At 38.0% G+C, this 19,165-nt stretch overlaps 2 protein-coding genes across 23 annotated transcripts in view; one reads left to right on the top strand and one right to left on the bottom strand.

Moving 5' to 3' along the window:
• Nucleotides 1-18,671, top strand: part of KBTBD2 (kelch repeat and BTB domain containing 2) — a 19,356-nt gene extending 685 nt beyond the window's left edge. Inside the window, exons 1-5 of one of the 3 annotated variants that reach the window (XM_019802417.2) lie at nt 2,751-2,767; nt 3,127-3,236; nt 9,508-10,011; nt 13,259-13,424; nt 15,943-18,671. In XM_019802417.2, coding sequence (XP_019657976.1) covers nt 9,842-10,011; nt 13,259-13,424; nt 15,943-17,478 — 1,872 coding nt within the window. In that variant the 5' untranslated portion in view covers nt 2,751-2,767; nt 3,127-3,236; nt 9,508-9,841 and the 3' untranslated portion in view covers nt 17,479-18,671. Of the gene's footprint in view, nt 1-2,750; nt 2,768-3,126; nt 3,237-3,444; nt 3,613-9,507; nt 10,012-13,258; nt 13,425-15,942 lie in introns of those variants that run through there. The other 2 variants (XM_019802416.2, XM_019802414.2) reach the window with 2 other exon arrangements.
• AVL9 (AVL9 cell migration associated) overlaps nt 15,437-19,165 on the bottom strand; it is an 84,427-nt gene continuing 80,698 nt past the window's right edge. For 18 of the 20 annotated variants that reach the window (XR_004628407.1, XR_004628404.1, XR_004628415.1 and 15 more), the window contains 2 exons: nt 16,683-17,098; nt 15,437-16,584 (listed from right to left, as the gene is read on the bottom strand). The gene's annotated coding sequence lies outside the window, so the exon portion shown is untranslated. The remainder of the gene's footprint in view (nt 16,585-16,682; nt 17,099-19,165) is intronic. The other 2 variants (XR_004628410.1, XR_004628419.1) reach the window with 1 other exon arrangement.

Genomic DNA, 19,165 nt, shown 5'->3' with positions numbered 1-19,165 from the left:
TTTTTTTTTTTTTTTTTTTTTTTTTTTTTTTTTTTTTTTTTTTTTTTTTTTTTTTTTTTTTTTTTTTTTGCGCCGCTCTCGGGGGCGTTTCCGGCCGCGGGTCTCCCGGGCGGCGCCTTGGCCCCGGCTGGCTCCCGCTCTTGCCAAAATAAAGCCCTTTCCCTTAACGCATCGCGACGAGTTCGCGAGATGGTGGGCCGGAGAAGGGCAAGCCCTTCCTTGCATTTTTTTTCTTTCCCGGTACATCTTAAGTAAGCAAGAGATGTGTAGATGAACAGAGATCCCATTATGATCTAACGATTTAAAAAAGAAAGCAGAAGCTGCCCTTTGAAACAAAATTGTGTACGTGTTTACTTTAGACTCTGAAATCGTTAACTTACTTGAACTCGACCACCTCCCTCTCTCCATGAATTGACAAACCGTGAAGTGTAAGAATATCCTTTGGTTTGATTTGGAGCAGTTATTCGGAGTTAACGTCCTCTCACGCCTCCCTCCCCCCCTCCCAGTTTAGCGATCTAAGGTCTTGTTTTACAGCGACCTCAAAGGGAGAGGAATACACACTTCATGGGCTACAGATCTCTAGAATTGTCTGTTACCACTCTGGTCCCTTCAAGTGAAAATAGAAAATCCAAAATGTAAAATAACTTTAAAAGGGCATGTTTGTATGTAATGTTTATCTTCTGTATCACTTAGCCTTATAAAAATGTAGGGTACAGGACTGGTCACGTGTTGTTTATACATGAATCTGTACGTCTGGCTCACTGAGCATTCAGGCGTTCAGAAACAAAACCCTATCAGCAATGTGGTCTGACCAAAATTGTATTTTCTTCTATTGAGGCAACTAATTAACAGGGTGTTGTTTTTTTTCCTCCTTCACTCTGAGTTGTGAATTTTTGCCTGAATTTGGGTAATGTGGGCTTCAAATCTCTTGCGATTGTGACTTATTTTAGTTAACCTTTGGTAACGTTTTCTCAGAAGGACTTTTTTTTCCCCCTGACCTAAAGTAAATTGAAATGTCAAACCCGTCCGTTGTTTTTTAGTCTTGATGATGTGGAAATTTGCTCTTCTTTTCATCTGGCTGCTAACTAATGTTAAGCTTACTTACTCACTTTGATCTTTCGTTGGTCTAGTGCTAGTTGAAACCCCTTTCTTTAGTTTGGGTCCTGAAATCCTCAAGAAGTCTGTCGGTAAACTATAAAGGACTATGAGATTTCTGTTGAGCATGTCTTAGAGTCCACACTTTTCCACCTAGTGCTGTTTTCTCTAGACGGAGTTTTGTAGGAAGAGTTTAAAGTGTTGTAACTCTTCTCCCCTTTTTGTTTGCTAGGATAGGAAGCATAAAATCTGTTAAGTAATTCATGGGGCCTATAAGGAGGTGGGTGGGAATAGCCGGGTCATAGTTCCTAAGTCCACACAATTCTGTAGATTTTCTTTCTCCTGGTGAATGGAAATAATGAGCTATTTCATAAGATTCAAACATTGAACACTGAAATTCTAGAAATTTGAATGTAGTCTGAAAAGCCAGAATATTGTACGCATTTAGACAAGAGTTGTTTTTCTCATTGCCCAGCTTCCTAAGACCAGGAAAAAGGATTTGTCCTACGGTCATAAAATACATGAATGAAAATGTCAAACTTTTTCATTATATCTCAGTCTTACCGTTTTCAGTTTTGTGGAGTTGGAATAGAGCAAGTAATATTTAAGTAACTCAGTATTAGAAATGACAGGTTGATTGAACGTAATTTTTAAATATTTGAAGATTGCTCCTGGTTCTCTTACCAGGAATTTGCAGTACCTAGATTTCCTCAGTGTGGGAAGAAGGAATTGTTGTAGATTTGGAGAAAATGTAATTTAATGAGAGAAGCTTTTAAAATTCTTGGCTTTCTTTGCTCCACTTCCATACCTGTGGCAAGTGGTGACATGCAGTAGCTTCCGTGGTAGGCAAAGGATTCTAAATATTCCTCAGTTTACTTTTTGTTTTGTTTTGTTTTTTTTGGAAGAAACTGAGAAACTTCAGTAGTCATAATCATTGTTAACTGGCTGTGCCCTTAATGACCACACCAGTATGTTTGAATGTCTGGGAAATATTTTCATCTGCTATTGTGATTGAAAAAATCATTGACTTGGTGGAAAATGAAATCCCAGTGAGAACGTTAAGGTCAGTTTTGCTTTAGCTTGTATTTCTCCAGCTTTCTTAAGTCACTGCAGAGCTGAGAGGGAAAAATGAAAAGTGATAGCCAAAATAAAAGGACATGCTGTACTCATATGATTATTCTATCACAGGTGGCATCTCCTTTATGGTCTCATTTAATTTTTTGTTGTTGTTCTTGTTTAATTTTTTTAAAGTGAAATAACTTCCTAATCATAATGTAGTACTGAAGCTTATATTTGTGATCTGAATTTACTTGATGGAGCCCTGTAGACTTTTCAGTGTGGCTGGAAATGAAGAACATAAGAATAGACCTGAGATCTGAATTCGGTTAGAGTAGGGGAAGCTATACTGAAATTTATCAAACTTGATAAATTCTTCAAAAGACAAAGTGTTCGTTTTTTATTTATTTTTTATTTTTATTTATTTTTTTAAAGATTTTATTTATTTATTTGACAGAGACAGCCAGTGAGAGAGGGAACACAAGCAGGGGGAGTGGGACAGGAAGAAGCAGGCTCACAGCGGAGGAGCCTGATGTGGGGCTCAATCCCATAACGCCGGGATCACGCCCTGAGCCGAAGGCAGACGCCCAACCGCTGTGCCACCCAGGCGCCCCAGGTGTTTGTTTTTTAATTCATGTTTGTCACAACTCCAAAAAATTCTGTTTGTGTAGTGGTTGATAGTCTAAAGACTGAGTAGTTTTCTAGACATTCTCAACTGTTAGAATGCTTTTGATAACTTGAAAGCAAACTTGCTGGCACCGATATTTTGTCCTCCATACAGAGAAACCTACCGCTTTATTGATACGTACAATGTTTTGGCTTGTCACCGGTGCTTCCTGGTTCTCCTTTGGTTATTTTTGCGCTGGCATCAGCCTTTTCAAGATTAGTCTTTGTTGAGCCGGTTTGTTTCATGATCTGTACCATCAAAATACTCCCTAAATCTTTAAATGAATGTCTAATGTCCCTTTCACCCAGGGTAAAAAGAGAACTGTGTTTGGGTACTGAGACCGTGTAATTGGGACGCCTGGACCTGGTACAGGTGTGGAGATTCAGGAGTTGGGAAAGTGCCACAAACAGCCTGGCCAGTGAGTGCATTAATAAATACAACTGCAGATGTTTATGTAGTATTGTAATGTGTCAGGCACTGTCCTATGATCTTCATGAAATTCATTTAATCAACTTATTGAGAAGAGTTATATTTTTATCTTACATTTTCTTTCTTTTTTTTTTTTTTTTTAAGATTTTATTTATTTATTTGACAGAGAGACAGCCAGCGAGAGAGGGAACACAAGCAGGGGGAGTGGGAGAGGAAGAAGCAGGCTCCCAGCAGAAGAGCCCGACATGGGGCTCGATCCCAGAACGCTGGAATCACGCCCTGAGCCAAAGGCAGATGCTTAACGACTGAGCCACCCAGGCGCCCCTATCTTACATTTTCTAGATTAGCATACTGTGGCACAGAAAGTAAGTAACTTACGAAAGGTCACACAACTAGTAAGTTGAAGAATTGGGCTTTCACAGCTCCACAGTTCAGGCTCTTAATTTTTTGGCAATAACTTGACATTCAGAAGGCCTTGGGTCCTTTCCAAGAAAAGTTTTCTATGCTCTGTATTGGCGTTTGTGGCATTGAAAGATGCAGCACCATCTAAGTTAATAATATACAACTGGAAAAGTGCTTTGTACAGATGATGACCTACAGTCTGCTGCCCCTCCTCTCTATCGTTATTTCATCATTTATATAATTTCTGTGCAGTCCTTGTTGGCAACCTCCTTCCCATCTTTTTATTTCATTTAACATACAAAGCTCAGTTAATTGCTCATCAGTCTCATTTTCACATTCTGCAGTTATTTAACACTTTATTCTTTCCTTACCTTCCAGGTTTTGCCTGGTTAACATTGGAAAAGCTTGCTCTGCTTTTATTTGTGTTCCTGTGGCTACTCAGTGGAAGGGTACTACAAATGACACACCTGTGGGATTAAAAACTAGGTTTCAAAGTGAAATTAGACACCTCCCCACCCCCCAATAAAATCTGCCATCAACCTCTGAAATCTTTAAGAGTGTTTAGAATTATTTTTTAAAAATTTCAACCTTTCATGCCTTTCTCCATTTAATCTTGGTTTCTGTTCCTTTAATATCAGTGTTCAGAATCTGTAAAAATAGATATACAATTTATTGTTACTGTTCTTTAATTGTGACTATTAACAGTATTTGCTTTGTGTAGATTTTCTTTGTAGATACAGTTTTGGGAATATTTTGGCTTTTGAAGCCTGAGGGCTTAAGCACCTTTTTTGTGGTATTATGTTATAGTCATATTGATTATTTGAGGAAAAACTGTTAGAATGAGTTCCCATAAGAGGTATTTCAGATTTTTAAATAGAATTGTGTATATTAATCTGGATTGCTGACTGATTTAATCCTGATCACTTAATAGCAGTGTTTGTTTTGAAACTATTTCATGTGGTGGAATTCATTCAATAGAGACAAAATGTATTAGAACCATTTTTGTTCTTTTTTCTTTCGATCATAATTTATAAATTTCCTACTTTTATAGGTAGCCCTTAGATTTAAAAATAAGTTGGACTTTGTCCCCTAATATTTTGCAGAAGGTCAGTGGGTAGAGAATTAGAAGAAAGGATCTCATCCTGTATGTGGCGTTCTAACGTTATTCAATGCTGTTGTTCTCTGCCGTCAGGCGCATCAGTAAAAACATTGAATTGAGGGGCGCCTGGGTGGCACAGCAGTTAAGCGTCTGCCTTCGGCTCAGGGCGTGATCCCGGCGTTATGGGATCGAGCCCCACATCAGGCTCCTCTGCTCTGAGCCTGCTTCTTTCTCTCCCACTCCCCCCTGCTTGTGTTCCCTCTCTCTCTGGCTATCTCTATCTGTGTCAAATAAATAAATAAAATCTTTAAAAAAACAACAACAAAAAAACCATTGAATTGAGCGCATAACTTAGAAAGTTAGAATATCCAGTATCCAATATCCAAGTACATTGCGCTTTATTAGATTCTGAATTTCATTATATCGTGTTTGTACAACTCCCATTTAATTCTTACTCTAGTTGGCATTTTTCGTTTTGAAATATGTTCTAATATTCTAATGACCAGCTTTAAAATACAGGATTTTAAAGCATATCTCTCTACACAAAAATTGTCTCTTATTCATCTTGTGTTTTTCAAATGTATGTAGTTATTGTTGTAGTTGATAAGATAGAAAATAGATTGTGTTTTTGACTCTATAATAGTTTTTTCTCATTTTTTTCCCCAACAGATTATTTTGTAGAGGAATGTCCTTTATGTTTTTAACCTTAATAAAGGGTACTCACACTCCATAAAAGAGAAAGTTGTTTTTTAGAAATTCACTGAACCTGCAGTAGGTGGGGAAAGCAGTTAGTTGTGTGATTAGGTGACAGTTGTTAAAATATTTTAGTTGAAAAGAAAAATGGAATATATACAGGTTAGATTAAGAATTACATTTACTTCAGCTTTTAAGTATTTAAGGCTTGTGCTTTTCCCCCGTTTTTGTGATCTAAAGGGAAAATATTCTAGGAAAAACAACTGTGCATTTTAATCACAGACTCTTAATATTTGATCAGGAAGCAGTCTGAAGCAGAGATTGGTGCATGTGGCCTGCAGCCTGTTTTCGGAAATAAGTTTTATTGAAACACAGTTTTTCCATTTGTTCACGTACTGTTTTTTGCTGCTTTGAGGTTACAACAACAGAGTTAAGTATTTGGGACAGAGACTTTATAGCTTGCAAAGCACCTAGAATATTTTGTCTTTGTGATAAGAGAAAGTGGTATGCCCTTTAAAAGTTAATTTTTTAAAATTAGATAATCATTGCATATGTTAACAAAATTCAGAAGGCTTAAGAAGGTCTTCAATATGCTTTTCCTCTTTCCTCTTTAATAAGCTTTCCTCTTTCTCCACTGTTCCTAGTGGAGCCAAGTGCCAGCTACCTCCTTTGCTCATTTTACTTGTATCACAGTTTTTCTTATGATAAAGAATAAAATTTCTTGTTCTTGTGTTATCAGAAGTTTGGAAATGAAAGATCAAGACAGCTAGGTTTGTTTGTTTGTTTTAAGTTATATTTATTGTGAGAGCACAAGCATGGGGAGTGGCAGGCAGAGGGAGAAGCAGCCTCTCCGATGAGCAAGCAGCCTGATGTGGGGCTTGGTCCTAGGACCCTGGGGTCATGACCTGAGCCGAAGGCGGATGCTGGGATGCTTAACCAACTGAGCCACCCAGGCGTCCCAAGACAGCTAGATTTTAAGAAAAACATTTCTTACACCCAACTTCTTTGACCTATTTACCGCTGCCTTTTTAGCTTTTGTCTAGAGTAACTGGTTTTTAAAACTTTTTAAATGATAATCATGGTTTGGGCTGTCTTCTGTAGTAAGAATAAATGCATATGGTGTTTTGGAGCTCTAGAGATTGGCAACTCTCAGTCTGAGTACTTACAGTACAATGACCAGCATTTACTGAATACTCAGTAAACATTTGTTGAGTTAAATTTAAGTAGCCATTAATTTGTGATAGAAAATTAAATAATTTCTTAATACCTGGGAATTAGTCTGTGGATGCTAACTTGTGCAGATAACAGGGTGTGTGACTTACTTTGAAGCTAATTTTAGGTATAACAGAATGGTATGTGATGTAATATATTTATCAAAAAGGGAACATTCATAAAATATGTCACATCACCTGTAATTAATACAGTACAGACTTTATAAAATATTTTTAGGATATTGATTTCAAGTTTTGTTTTCAGGAGAGAAGGAATCTTGTTATAGTAAATGTTCACGTTACAGGCATTTGAAGGTTGTTGGTTGATCCTTTTAAACTTTGCACCTTTTCACGTTTTTAGTTAATGTATTTTGAAGTCCATACTCTGAGAAGTGACAGCTTTATTTTGAATTGTACTAGGTACGGATCTGTTTAAATTATTTAACTTAATTACTTGATATAAATGACTTTTTCTGTTTATTTTAATATTGAGATATTGTAAATAAAAATTACCTTATCAGGAAGAAAATGAACCCTAGATTACAAAGTAAAGGGTGGGAAATAGGGGGCATAAAGCAGTCATAATGAGGATTCCATAAATTGGCTCACTGTGTAATTTTATAAAAGCAGACTCCTCTTGTTTTAGTTTCATGGGTATGATTTAAAAAAAAAAATCAGACCTAGTAAAACCCGACATAACAAATTAAATGGGGCCAAATAAGTCACAGCAAAAAATCAAGTCACTAAAACAAATCAAGTCATAGTATGAGGTTAAAAGAAATGACGAGAGTGAGCCTTCCAGCTAGTCTGCAGGCATTCTGGTGTCTAGCAGTGTGATCCAAATCCATCCTGGCCCTGGCTGCCAGTTGCTGTCACCTGGCTTAAATATGGATGAGGACAATTTTGGGTCTTGCAGCTAGGGTTAGGACTTTCAGTTTATCCATGCATGCATTTCTGTAAGATAAATTTCGAGAGGTAGAATCGATAGCTGGAGATACTCAACATTTACAGTGCCAGATACTACGCTTCCTGAAGAGTTCACTTGCAATTCTGAAGTTCAGAAAGCTCTTAAAATCAAGTTTTAAAAGAAACTAACAAAACTCAACCTGAAGTAACATGAGGCTATTTCTAGTATTATTTTCACACTTTATATTTTCCACAGAGAAGAGCGTAATATGTTCAGTTATGGAGTGCTGCACCGGCTTCTTGAGCGAGTCCTGTAACACATGAGATATATACCACATTACCTCTATAAAACCTGAAAAATTCTAAATTCCAGAACATACCTAGCTCTAAGGGTTTTGAATAAAGGCTTGTAGGTATGAATTGGCTTACACTTCTGTGTAAGAATACTCATTTTCCCACACCCTTACTAACACTGGATCTTGCATCATTGGTAAGTGAAAATAACCAGTGATTTTAGGTATTATTGGCCTTAGAGGTTGTAGTAGATTAGATTTACAGTGTGACTTTGAGATCTGTAAGAGCAAAGTCATTACCTTAAGTGACCCAAAGTCTCAGTCTGCCTTTGCACCTGTTTTAGTTATGTTCAGAGTTAAGTTGGCTGGAAATTTGACAGTGTATATCAAGTTAGCAGTTCGTGTAATAGTATAGTTTGGCAGGAAGTACAGTATGATCTTCTCTTTGACATATGGGAGAGACTTTGTGAGAAAAGTGTTAATGGTTCCAATCACGGTATTATTTATAGGTTTCATGTGAGTAGTACTTATTTTCTGATTATGGGAACTAAGAGTCATCTAATTAGAAAAGAAGTGATAGTTTTATGCTATTTAGTAATTCTGTATGGGTTTTACCTCTTTTCCTGATTTGTAACTCCTTTGCTATATGTTGTAATTACTGATTTCCAAATAAAAATTTAAATTTCAATTCAGCCATAATTTCTTTTAATGAATGGTATGCAATATAACTAAAACCTAGGGTTTTATTTTTCCTTTCAAGTTGTTGAAATAAGCCAATCTTCCATTTTAAAATGCCAGTGTTTATCATATCTAATTTCTTATATTTACTTGGGCTTATTGTAGATTTGTAATACATTTCAATATTTGATAAGAATCATGAGGAAAAACTTGCCCTCCCTTCCCCTCAAATATCCTGGCAACTTCTGTGCATTCTTCTAGATAAACCTTCTGCAAATAGGATTTAGATTGGATTTGTATTAAATTTACACATTTTGGAGAGCATTCATATTTGTATAATATGGAGTCTTCCATGTAGGAACACACGTCTCTTTATCTTGTTTAGTTTAAAAAAGTTTTTTTTCCCAGTAAAATTGTATACTCAAAAATTTCTAGGAAGGAACCACCATACAAAGATATATTGCTTATACTTCCCTTACTGGACTGAACTACACATATAAAAAAACATAGTATATACTTTGGAAATAAACTAATGGAATCTATTTACCATATAGTTTAAGTGATTTAAATTAAACATAAAACCTTTATAAGCACATTTAGAATATTTCCCCAAAATGAGATTCTCTATGCAAGGAGAAAGGGATTTCTTGTGTTTTTTTTTTTTTTCCCCCTCTTAAATTATGGTCCTGTGTTGCCAATAAAGAACTAGGAGATTTGGCTTTGCTGGTAATTTAAATTCTTTATTTTTAAATAACTTAAAAAAATATGCTTATTGATGTGTTCCTTATTTTCTAGAATGTTTATATTTTGAAGAGATGTCCCTTTTCTCATGCTTCATTTTTCTGGAAATGTGTTTAGTTGAACTTCAAATAAATATATATTTAAATCTGCCATCTTAAGTATTGTATCCTAAAAATGTACTGGCCTAGATACTCTGACCTTTTTCTTTTCTTTTCTTTTTTTTTTTGGTTACTCCAGAGGATTCCCAGAACATAGGATGTCACCACAAAATCTACCTCGTGTGTTACTCTCTTTAACTCATGAGCTGCACAGCAATTGCACATTTGAGCAAGACGGCTGCAGACCGTGTTGAAGAGCGGAAGAACCTAATTAACACAGGATGACCTAGGAGGGATTCTAAGCGTATGACAAGATACTATTCATGAGCGAGTGCGCCAGTGTTGATTCTGAATGCTGCAGCTAACAGCAAGCAGAGTTTCTCCTTTTTTTACTTCTGAAGCATTCGCTTGACCTTCCATCAGTAAGACTGACTTTTCCCATCTGTTCCGGGAGATATTAATGGAATGCAGTCATGTCCACTCAAGACGAGAGGCAGATCAATACTGAATATGCTGTGTCCTTGTTGGAACAGTTAAAACTGTTTTATGAGCAACAGTTGTTTACTGACATAGTGTTAATTGTCGAGGGCACTGAATTCCCTTGTCATAAGATGGTTCTTGCCACGTGTAGCTCTTATTTTAGGTAAGTACTTTCATCTTGCTTGGTTTGTAATTTCAAATGCAGAATGTTAGCTTATTTTAATGTTTTAGTAGGAATTATTTTAAACATTTAAGTTAAAAAAAAAATAGATGTCTTAATGTTTTGCTTAACTTTTCCATTCCAGTGGCGTAGTGTTTGCCAAATCACTTCCTTGCATAGAAAGGACAGGTGAAAGATGTTTTTATACAGGAAATTTGTTGAAATGAACTCAGGTAAAGTTTTAATTATGGGGAGGCAAAAAGATTAAAAGAGAAAGAAAAATGAATAATTTTTATTTACCACTGAGATTTTAAAATACTACATTTAGAAAAGAGCAGTCGTTGATAGAGGTGAGTAGCCTTGATGATAACTTTGAGAGGACCCTTGTTGCTGTTCAGACATGTTAAGGACTTTATCTCCTTTGCAGAAATGTTTTCTCATTCTTGGTTATTGTTATCATTTATGATACCTTTTATAGCCTTACCAGACTCCTTGCCAGATTTAAATATTTAGTAATTAATAACATTGTTCTCTGTGCCTCAGAACTTAGAAGCTGATTTATTTGTAATAGCAAATAAGTAAAGCGTAACTACATTTTTATGATCTTCTGCAACTTTTGATCTTTTTAGGTAGGTTTTTCTCTTTATCAGGCATTTCATGAGAGGAATAGAAGCAAAGGCATAGAAATTCTTTTATTTGTGGTCTGCTTTTAGGTTGAATTTTTATGTAATATCTGAAAGGGACAGGGTGAATAAAGATGAGTTAAATGTGGACCAGTATAATCCTACCACAAATATTAGTGGCCCTAAGTGGAGATCAGCAGTGAAAGTTAATTTGTGCCGTTCTTTAGTGACAACTATAGATAGGACCGGTTTATTGTTGACTTTTTAAGGTTAACATACCACGAAGGTGTAGAAATGTTGCATTTCTTAATGTAACACATCTCATGATGATTGCAGAAGCTGAGGCCCAGATACTAATTGTCTTTGCTGTGCCTGCAGTTGTCTCAGGTTAAGCTGTGGATTTTTCATGCAATTTCAGACGTTGATTTTCTTAGAAAGCTTAGCGTATTTGCAAATAGTGGATCTAAAACTTGGTTGATCATCAGACTTCTCAGTGCTTCTATAGAGATGCTTGGATTTCAAACCTAGAAATTCTGATTCAGTGGGTCTGGGTTAGAGTTTCAGAATTTTTAATGTTTAAGAGCTTTCGAAATGATTGTGATGGTCAGTTTCTTTTTAGATCTATTGGTTTAGTTAGATGGATTGGAAATTGGAGGTTATAGATGCAGTCAATACCTAGGCTTATCAGCTCTCCCCTTTCAAAGATTTTTATTTATTTGAGAGCGAGTGAGCACAAGCAGGGGGTGGGGGTGCAGAGAGAATCTCTAGCAGACTCCCTGCTAAGCATGGAGCTCAATGTGGGGTTCAATCCCAGGACCATGATCTGAGCCAAAATCAAGAAAGATTCATCAGAGAAGCAAGCAGCAACAGTCCAGTACTATGCTACTTAGGACAAGAGAGGTAGGGTGTCAAAAACTGTGGAATCAAGGGTAACAAACACCACAGAAGCAATTAGGTAGTCACTGGTGTAGCTCAGAATGAGGGATAAGGACAACCTTCTGTCCTTTTTTCATTTTTTATCCTAATTGAACTTTACCTCAGGTTGGTCATTGGGATTCTGGGTGCATTTTTCTTTGAGTTTTTTAGTCCCCCTTGGATAACTTATTCAGCTTCAACATGTCACTTTGTAAATAATTCATAGCCTATTGTATTAATGCGTGGCCTTCTCCAGAGTTTCAGTAATATTAAGTACTTAACTGATTATTGTATTATTTCCTTACCTTAAATATATCCAAAATTTAACTCCCCCTTTTCCCAGGATTAACTTGACCTTGCAATTCCTTGACCTTACAGTTTTTCTCTCAATGACTAGCAGGATTTTTTAGGCACTTAACTTGAAAATAAACAGGTAGCTTTATTTCCCTAACTACCATTTCGTATGTCAGAAAATCCACCAGATCTTGATTCATTGTGATAGCTTTTGTATCCATTTCTGCCCCCTGGGTCAAGTTCTTCTTACTCCTGCTGGATTATTGCACTAGACTCCTAGCCCGTTTTCCTGTCTCCAGCTTTTGGCCCTTGAGGTCTGTCAGCAGGGTAGTCATTCTAGAATACATTTTATCATGCTGATAAATCCAGGCACGAAACCCTTCAGTGTTCTCCACCGTAAGAAAAAGCTCAGACTCCTATGTCTCTCTTTAAAAGTCCTCTGTGATCTGACTGCCACTCATCTTTCCAGTTTGCTTTCCAGTCTCCTGCATGAGCCCTTATGCCCCTTGAAAAAATGGTCATGTTCTGCCAGTTCACTAGTTTAGCCACGTTGATGGCTTTCCTTATCTTGCCTTTGAGGGGCCTGAGCTGGCGCTGTTGTGATACCCACTTGTGATCACATGCAGGTTTTTCTCTTGTATGCATGCAGTAATATTCTTTGCATTGTTTTGTTCAACTCTCACCTGTGTGTGGGCGTTCTGCTTTGTGTTCTCTGCCCCACCAACTGCCTTTTTGGTGTGGTCTCCTGTATATAATAGACTTTTAGGAAACTGCCCTGTAGAGTTTTAGGAAATCATTTGTGTGAATGACATTTTTAACAGCTTTATTGACTTAGAATTCACATATCCACAAAATCCACCCATTTTAGGTGTATAATTAAATGAATTTTAGTGTATTTATAGAGATGCATAAAACCATCTCTGCTATCTAATTTGAAACATTTCACATACCTTTGTGCCCTTTTATAGTCACTCACCATTCTTACCTAACAGTCCTGGGTAGCTTCTAACCTCTCTTCTGTCTCTGTATTTGTTTTTTGGGCGGACATTTCATATAGATGGACTCCTACAGTCCGTGGTCTTGTGTGTCTGGCTTCTCTCGCTGAGCATGTTTTGGAGGTTCACCTGTGTTGTATGCATCGATTCTTAGTTCCTTTTTATTGCTGAACAGTATTTCATCATAGGAATAGAGAGAGTAAATTAATTTTGATGTTTTCACTCAGAATGGCATAGTGGAATAGCTTGGTATATCTTTGGCATTGAATTATGCTTTTTTGTTATCTCCCTTAGAAAGCTTTCCCTATAACATGTTTTTCAGCAAGTCCTCTAAGTAAACATCCGTGTTGTCTAGTTTTCCTTCTTATGTCTACGTTGGTTTTACACTAAACCCATAAGCGTCGTTTTCGCTCTCTCCGGTAGGGCCATGTTCATGAGTGGACTCAGTGAGAGCAAACAGACACACGTGCACCTGAGGAATGTGGATGCAGCCACCTTACAGATAATCATCGCTTACGCATACACGGGTAACTTGGCAGTAAATGACAGCACTGTGGAACAGCTGTATGAAACTGCTTGCTTCCTGCAGGTAAGCAGGTTTTCCTGTTATGTACATGAACTGTGGTTTATTTTTTCAGGAGACATTGTTTCATCTGTGTTGTCTTATAGCTATATAATTTTTTACTGCGGATTTTAGAAGGTAAGTTTTCTCCTTTTAAAATGTGCAAGGGAGGGTGCCTGGCTGGCTCAGTTGGAAGTACAGGCAGCTCTTGATGTCAGGGTCCTCGGTTTGGGCCCCGTGTTGGTGGAAAGATTCCTTAAATAAATTAATTTAAAAATAATGTATAAGGGAAAAACAGTTGGATTTGACCAGCCAGTAAACTTCTTATGATGGGAACTTAATTAAAAGGTAGGTGAGGGGCGCCTGGGTGGCACAGCGGTTAAGCGTCTGCCTTCAGCTCAGGGCGTGATCCTGGCATTACAGGATCGAGCCCCACATCAGGCTCCTCCGCTATGAGCCTGCTTCTTCCTCTCCCACTCCCCCTGCTTGTGTTCCCTCTCTCGCTGGCTGTCTCTATCTCTGTCAAATAAATAAATAAAATCTTTCTAATATACCTGAGAATTTGGTTTTCAAGTAAAAGTAGAAAGTGTTTATTAAATTAATCGCTTCAATTTTTTTTCTTTTTTTAAGATTTTATTTATTTGACAGAGACACAGAGAGGGAACACAAGCAGGGGGAGTGGGAGAGGGAGCAGCAGACTCCCCACTGAGTAGAGAGCCCGATGCGGGGCTTGATCCCAGGACCCTGGGATCATGACCTGAGCCAAAGGCAGATGCTTAATGACTGAGCCACCCAGGCGTCCCCAGCTAAAGCCTGAGATGTATTAATTTTTGATGGTACTACTTTTCACAGAAAATTTGAAGGTTCTTATGGAAATGATCAAACTTTAATATTTATATTAGCCATGTGACCATATGGAGCTATTAAGGAGAACTATTTAAAAAAGTGATCATTGATCCATTTACAGATAAACTTTTTACTCTATTTTCCCCTCAACATTTAAAATTTAAGAGGAATATAAAAAATATTTTCCTCATTCCTCTCTCTTGTTTTGAAATAATTTGTATTTCAGAAACAGTTTCTCTGAGGGGAGAACCTTGAGACTAAAGGTTGTATTTGGGGGAGAACAGGAATTGTAGGTCCTTCATAAATGTGTGCTGTACTGAGTATGAATGACACTGGACACCAGCTTCTGGGTGACGTTCTGGGAACCAGAACTCAGTCCATGCTTTCTATAGCTTTCTTCCTTTTATTCTGTACTTTTTTTTTCCCCCCCTGTAAAATTATACAGTGTCTGTCCTACTATACCTACAACTCTGGGGACATTGAGGGCCATAGTAGCTTCCGGGTGCTTTGGAATTGAAGGCATTCATAACCTAAATCCAGACCTGGAAGGAGGAAATGCCTCCAGTGTGCAGTCTTTCTGTGGTTTAAGTTTTCAGGATCTTTCTTAGAGCCAGAAACTCAAAGCAGGTATTTTTTAGAATTACTAAAAAAAAAAAAAATTGAGGAATTTTAAGAAATTTGGATTCCAGAGTACTTTATTACTGTAAATAGTGACACTGTTCCTAATAACTTTTCTTACCGTGTTAATGAACTCTGTGTGCATGTGCGTACAGAATGCAAAACAGAACTCTTGGACTGGGCTGTCCTGACAGGGATGGGGCATTTTGTGACTGCCAGTATGATTTTCCTTATTAACTACAGAAAACAGCAGTGTTTTCATATGCCCGATAGTATTCTCCATAGTTATCATCTAATCCTTACTATAATCGTTGGTAAGGCCCTCCCCATTATATACAAGAGAAAGCTGAGACTTAAAGAAGTAAAGCTTCCTAATACTAAGTACTGACCATCCAGCCTAAGCACTCTGACTTCTCACTGTAAACTGCTTCTCGTTAGCTTGCTGTGGTGAGTAAGTAAGTGGAGTAGGCAGCACTTCTGATTCAGCCGAGATGTACTTCTCCTACCTAAGAAATAAATCAGTCTAGGAAACAGAATGGCTAAGGTGGGTCATTTATATGTAGGTAATTTATAACTGCATAGAAATGTATTTATTCCTTTGGTTACATTCTCTCTCTAGATAAGAAAGGCAAATAAATAAGGACTTAGTCACTGTGCATGGTTTTCTTGTTTTATAGTACTATCTTGTCCATGTTGAGAAAGCCAGATTCCAGCTCAACTTAGTGATCATTTATGATAAATTTATGATAAATGATAACCATTTATGTACTGTGATCTACATTGTTTCCATTTTGTTTTTTTTCAGTTATGCATAACTTTCCATACTTTAAGACCATTTATTTTTAAGAGCCTATGTAATGTTGCACTGTTAGCTCCTAAATGGGGCACTTAAGTAGGCCACTGGACTAGTAGCAGAAATGTAAAACTATGCATGGTCTTCTAATTTTATCATTAGGAGGCATTATCTCTTTGCCCAAGCATACATATCTAAAAATAGAAACTGTAGTGTAGGGATCTGATTAATAATACCTTGTGTTTCACATAAAAGTAAAATTTGTCTTTGTCATCCTTTCCATTTTAGGTAGAAGATGTATTACAACGTTGTCGAGAATACTTAATTAAAAAAATAAATGCAGAGAATTGTGTGCGATTGTTGAGTTTTGCCGATCTGTTCAGTTGTGAGGAATTAAAACAAAGTGCTAAAAGAATGGTAGAGCACAAGTTCACCGCTGTGTACCACCAGGAAGCTTTCATGCAGCTGTCACATGACCTACTGATAGACATCCTCAGTAGTGACAATTTAAATGTGGAAAAGGAGGAGACGGTTCGCGAAGCTGCTATGCTGTGGCTAGAGTACAACACAGAATCACGATCCCAGTATTTGTCTTCAGTTCTTAGCCAAATCAGAATTGATGCACTTTCCGAAGTAACACAGAGAGCTTGGTTTCAAGGCCTGCCGCCCAATGACAAGTCTGTAGTGGTTCAAGGTCTGTATAAGTCTATGCCCAAGTTTTTCAAACCAAGACTTGGAATGACTAAAGAGGAGATGATGATTTTCATTGAAGCATCTTCAGAAAATCCTTGTAGTCTTTACTCTTCTGTCTGTTACAGTCCCCAAGCAGAGAAAGTTTACAAGCTGTGTAGCCCACCAGCCGATCTGCATAAGGTTGGGACCGTTGTGACTCCTGATAATGACATCTATATAGCAGGGGGTCAAGTTCCTCTGAAAAACACAAAAACAAATCACAGTAAAACAAGCAAACTTCAGACTGCCTTCAGAACTGTGAATTGCTTTTACTGGTTTGATGCACAGCAAAATACCTGGTTTCCAAAGACCCCGATGCTTTTTGTCCGCATAAAGCCATCTCTGGTTTGCTGTGAAGGGTATATCTATGCAATTGGAGGAGACAGTGTAGGTGGAGAACTTAATCGGAGGACGGTGGAAAGATACGATACTGAGAAGGATGAGTGGACGATGGTAAGCCCTTTGCCGTGTGCTTGGCAGTGGAGTGCGGCGGTGGTGGTTCATGACTGCATTTACGTCATGACACTGAACCTCATGTACTGCTACTTTCCCAGGTCTGATTCATGGGTAGAAATGGCCATGAGGCAGACTAGCCGGTCTTTCGCTTCGGCTGCGGCTTTTGGTGATAAAATTTTCTATATTGGAGGGTTGCACATTGCTACCAATTCTGGCATCAGACTCCCCTCTGGCACTGTAGATGGGTCTTCAGTAACTGTGGAGATTTACGATGTGAATAAAAATGAGTGGAAAATGGCAGCCAACATCCCTGCTAAGAGGTACTCAGACCCCTGTGTTAGAGCGGTTGTGATCTCAAATTCTCTCTGTGTGTTTATGCGAGAAACCCACTTAAACGAGAGAGCTAAATATGTCACCTACCAGTATGATCTGGAACTTGACCGCTGGTCTCTGCGGCAGCATATATCTGAACGAGTACTGTGGGACTTAGGGAGAGATTTTCGGTGCACTGTGGGGAAACTCTATCCATCCTGCCTTGAAGAATCTCCATGGAAACCACCAACTTACCTTTTCTCACCGGATGGGACTGAGGAGTTTGAACTGGATGGAGAAATGGTTGCACTACCACCTGTATAGCTGGCGAGTTTAGGGAGTGCACGCCTGATGTATGTGCTTTGTCATTTTCTTTGCTAAACGAGAGAGGCTATGAAAGGACTAAATACGAGTACATAAAAATCTATCTTTGATAAATTTTATTTTTATGCCCTACTTAATATTTGCATCAGTATAATATATATCAGTGAGTCTTACAGAAAGATATGCTTCCATAATATGAAATAGATTATCCAATAATTGAGAAACTTCTATGTGTATCATGAGAGCATAAGAATCTGGATTATCTAATAACATTGTTAGCCCTGTGTTATGTACAGTTCAAAAAGTTCACTTATTAAAGTAGTTTCCTGTTCCTAGTGTGGTATATCGCAAATTGTGCCGAGGTTATTTTAGTATATGTATTTCATTCCCGTGCTTCTGTTCCGAAGTCCTGGAATACAGTTTTTTTTTCAGTGTAATTAATTCAGCTGCACTTAACACTAGTGTCCGTGTTGGTATAGAAATGTTGTCGAAATCCTATACTATAGTTGAGGAAGATCTTCCATTTTATGGTATTGCACAGGGAAAGCTATGACTGCAGGCTCAGTCTAACTATACTATTAGGTGCATGTATTCTCTCTTCACTAACTTATACTTGTCTATCTAGAATACAGGTCTTCCAATCAGCTGGTCATTTACCAGGTGTGGACTTCAGTTGCTGGGCTTGCAATAAGAATTGCTAGTCCCTTGTTGTGCGGGTCTGTGTGGAGCTTTAATCAGTAAACGCCTCCACTTTCTGTATTACATTAACATTGGCTCATGCATATAACTACCTGCTGCTGTTGTATTTCTCCATCTTAAAGATTCAGAGTGGGTTAACCAGGTCATTACATCTTAATTTAATAACAAGCATTACTGTAGAGTGATTGTGTATAGATATCCATTAGCTGTCAGGGTGTGTTTTGTTTTGTTTTTTAACCTGTTGTGTGCGTGTGGGGGGGTAGGATTAGAAAGGTGAACTGTTCAGGAATCCTCTGCACTGGCCGTGCAGACGAGCAGATAACTAGTGCTGCTCTGGCATTAATCCCAGGAACCACTAGCAGTAGCGGGGCGCCGCCAATCTAACATGAGCACAGGTGCTTCATGACAAACATTACTAGCATGTTCGACTGCATAATGTTCTGGCACTGTATTTTGAATGACATTAATTTATTAAATAAATTGTATATATTCAATATCTGTTTTTCTTCTGTGTGGGAATGGTGTGATGGTGTGCTTTTTAAATTTTACTGGGTCAGTTTAGCTTGTTACAGGTGGTTTTTTTCCCCCCAGAATTTGACATATCCTCTATCGATAGGGATAGATCTGGCTTTCCCTTATTACTGTCTGATTTGCGACTTACTGTATCAACAAACTACACAGAACAGACCATGCCTTTCAACCCCAGCCCCGGATTCGGATCCTCTGGAATACTTGTAATTGCCTGAGCCTCATCCCAGACAAAATGAACCGCAGTTTCCAGTGGGTGGACCCATCCAGTGTCTGTCGAAGCACTACTGGTGAGTCTTGTGCAGTCCCGTTGAGAGCCCTTGGGTTAGGCCTTAATAAGGATTTCGTTAAGGATTTCCTTCTGGATTGCCAGTCTTCTAGAGCACATCTTAGTCATGTTCACAAACTCCAGCTGCCTCTCACTGCCCATAAAGTCCCAAATTCTTTAGCACATTTAAGG

The sequence above is a fragment of the Ailuropoda melanoleuca genome, chromosome 1 (genome assembly GCF_002007445.2).
Source record: "Ailuropoda melanoleuca isolate Jingjing chromosome 1, ASM200744v2, whole genome shotgun sequence".
Classification (NCBI taxonomy): domain Eukaryota; kingdom Metazoa; phylum Chordata; class Mammalia; order Carnivora; family Ursidae; genus Ailuropoda; species Ailuropoda melanoleuca.
This window is presented reverse-complemented; position numbering and strand designations above follow the sequence as displayed.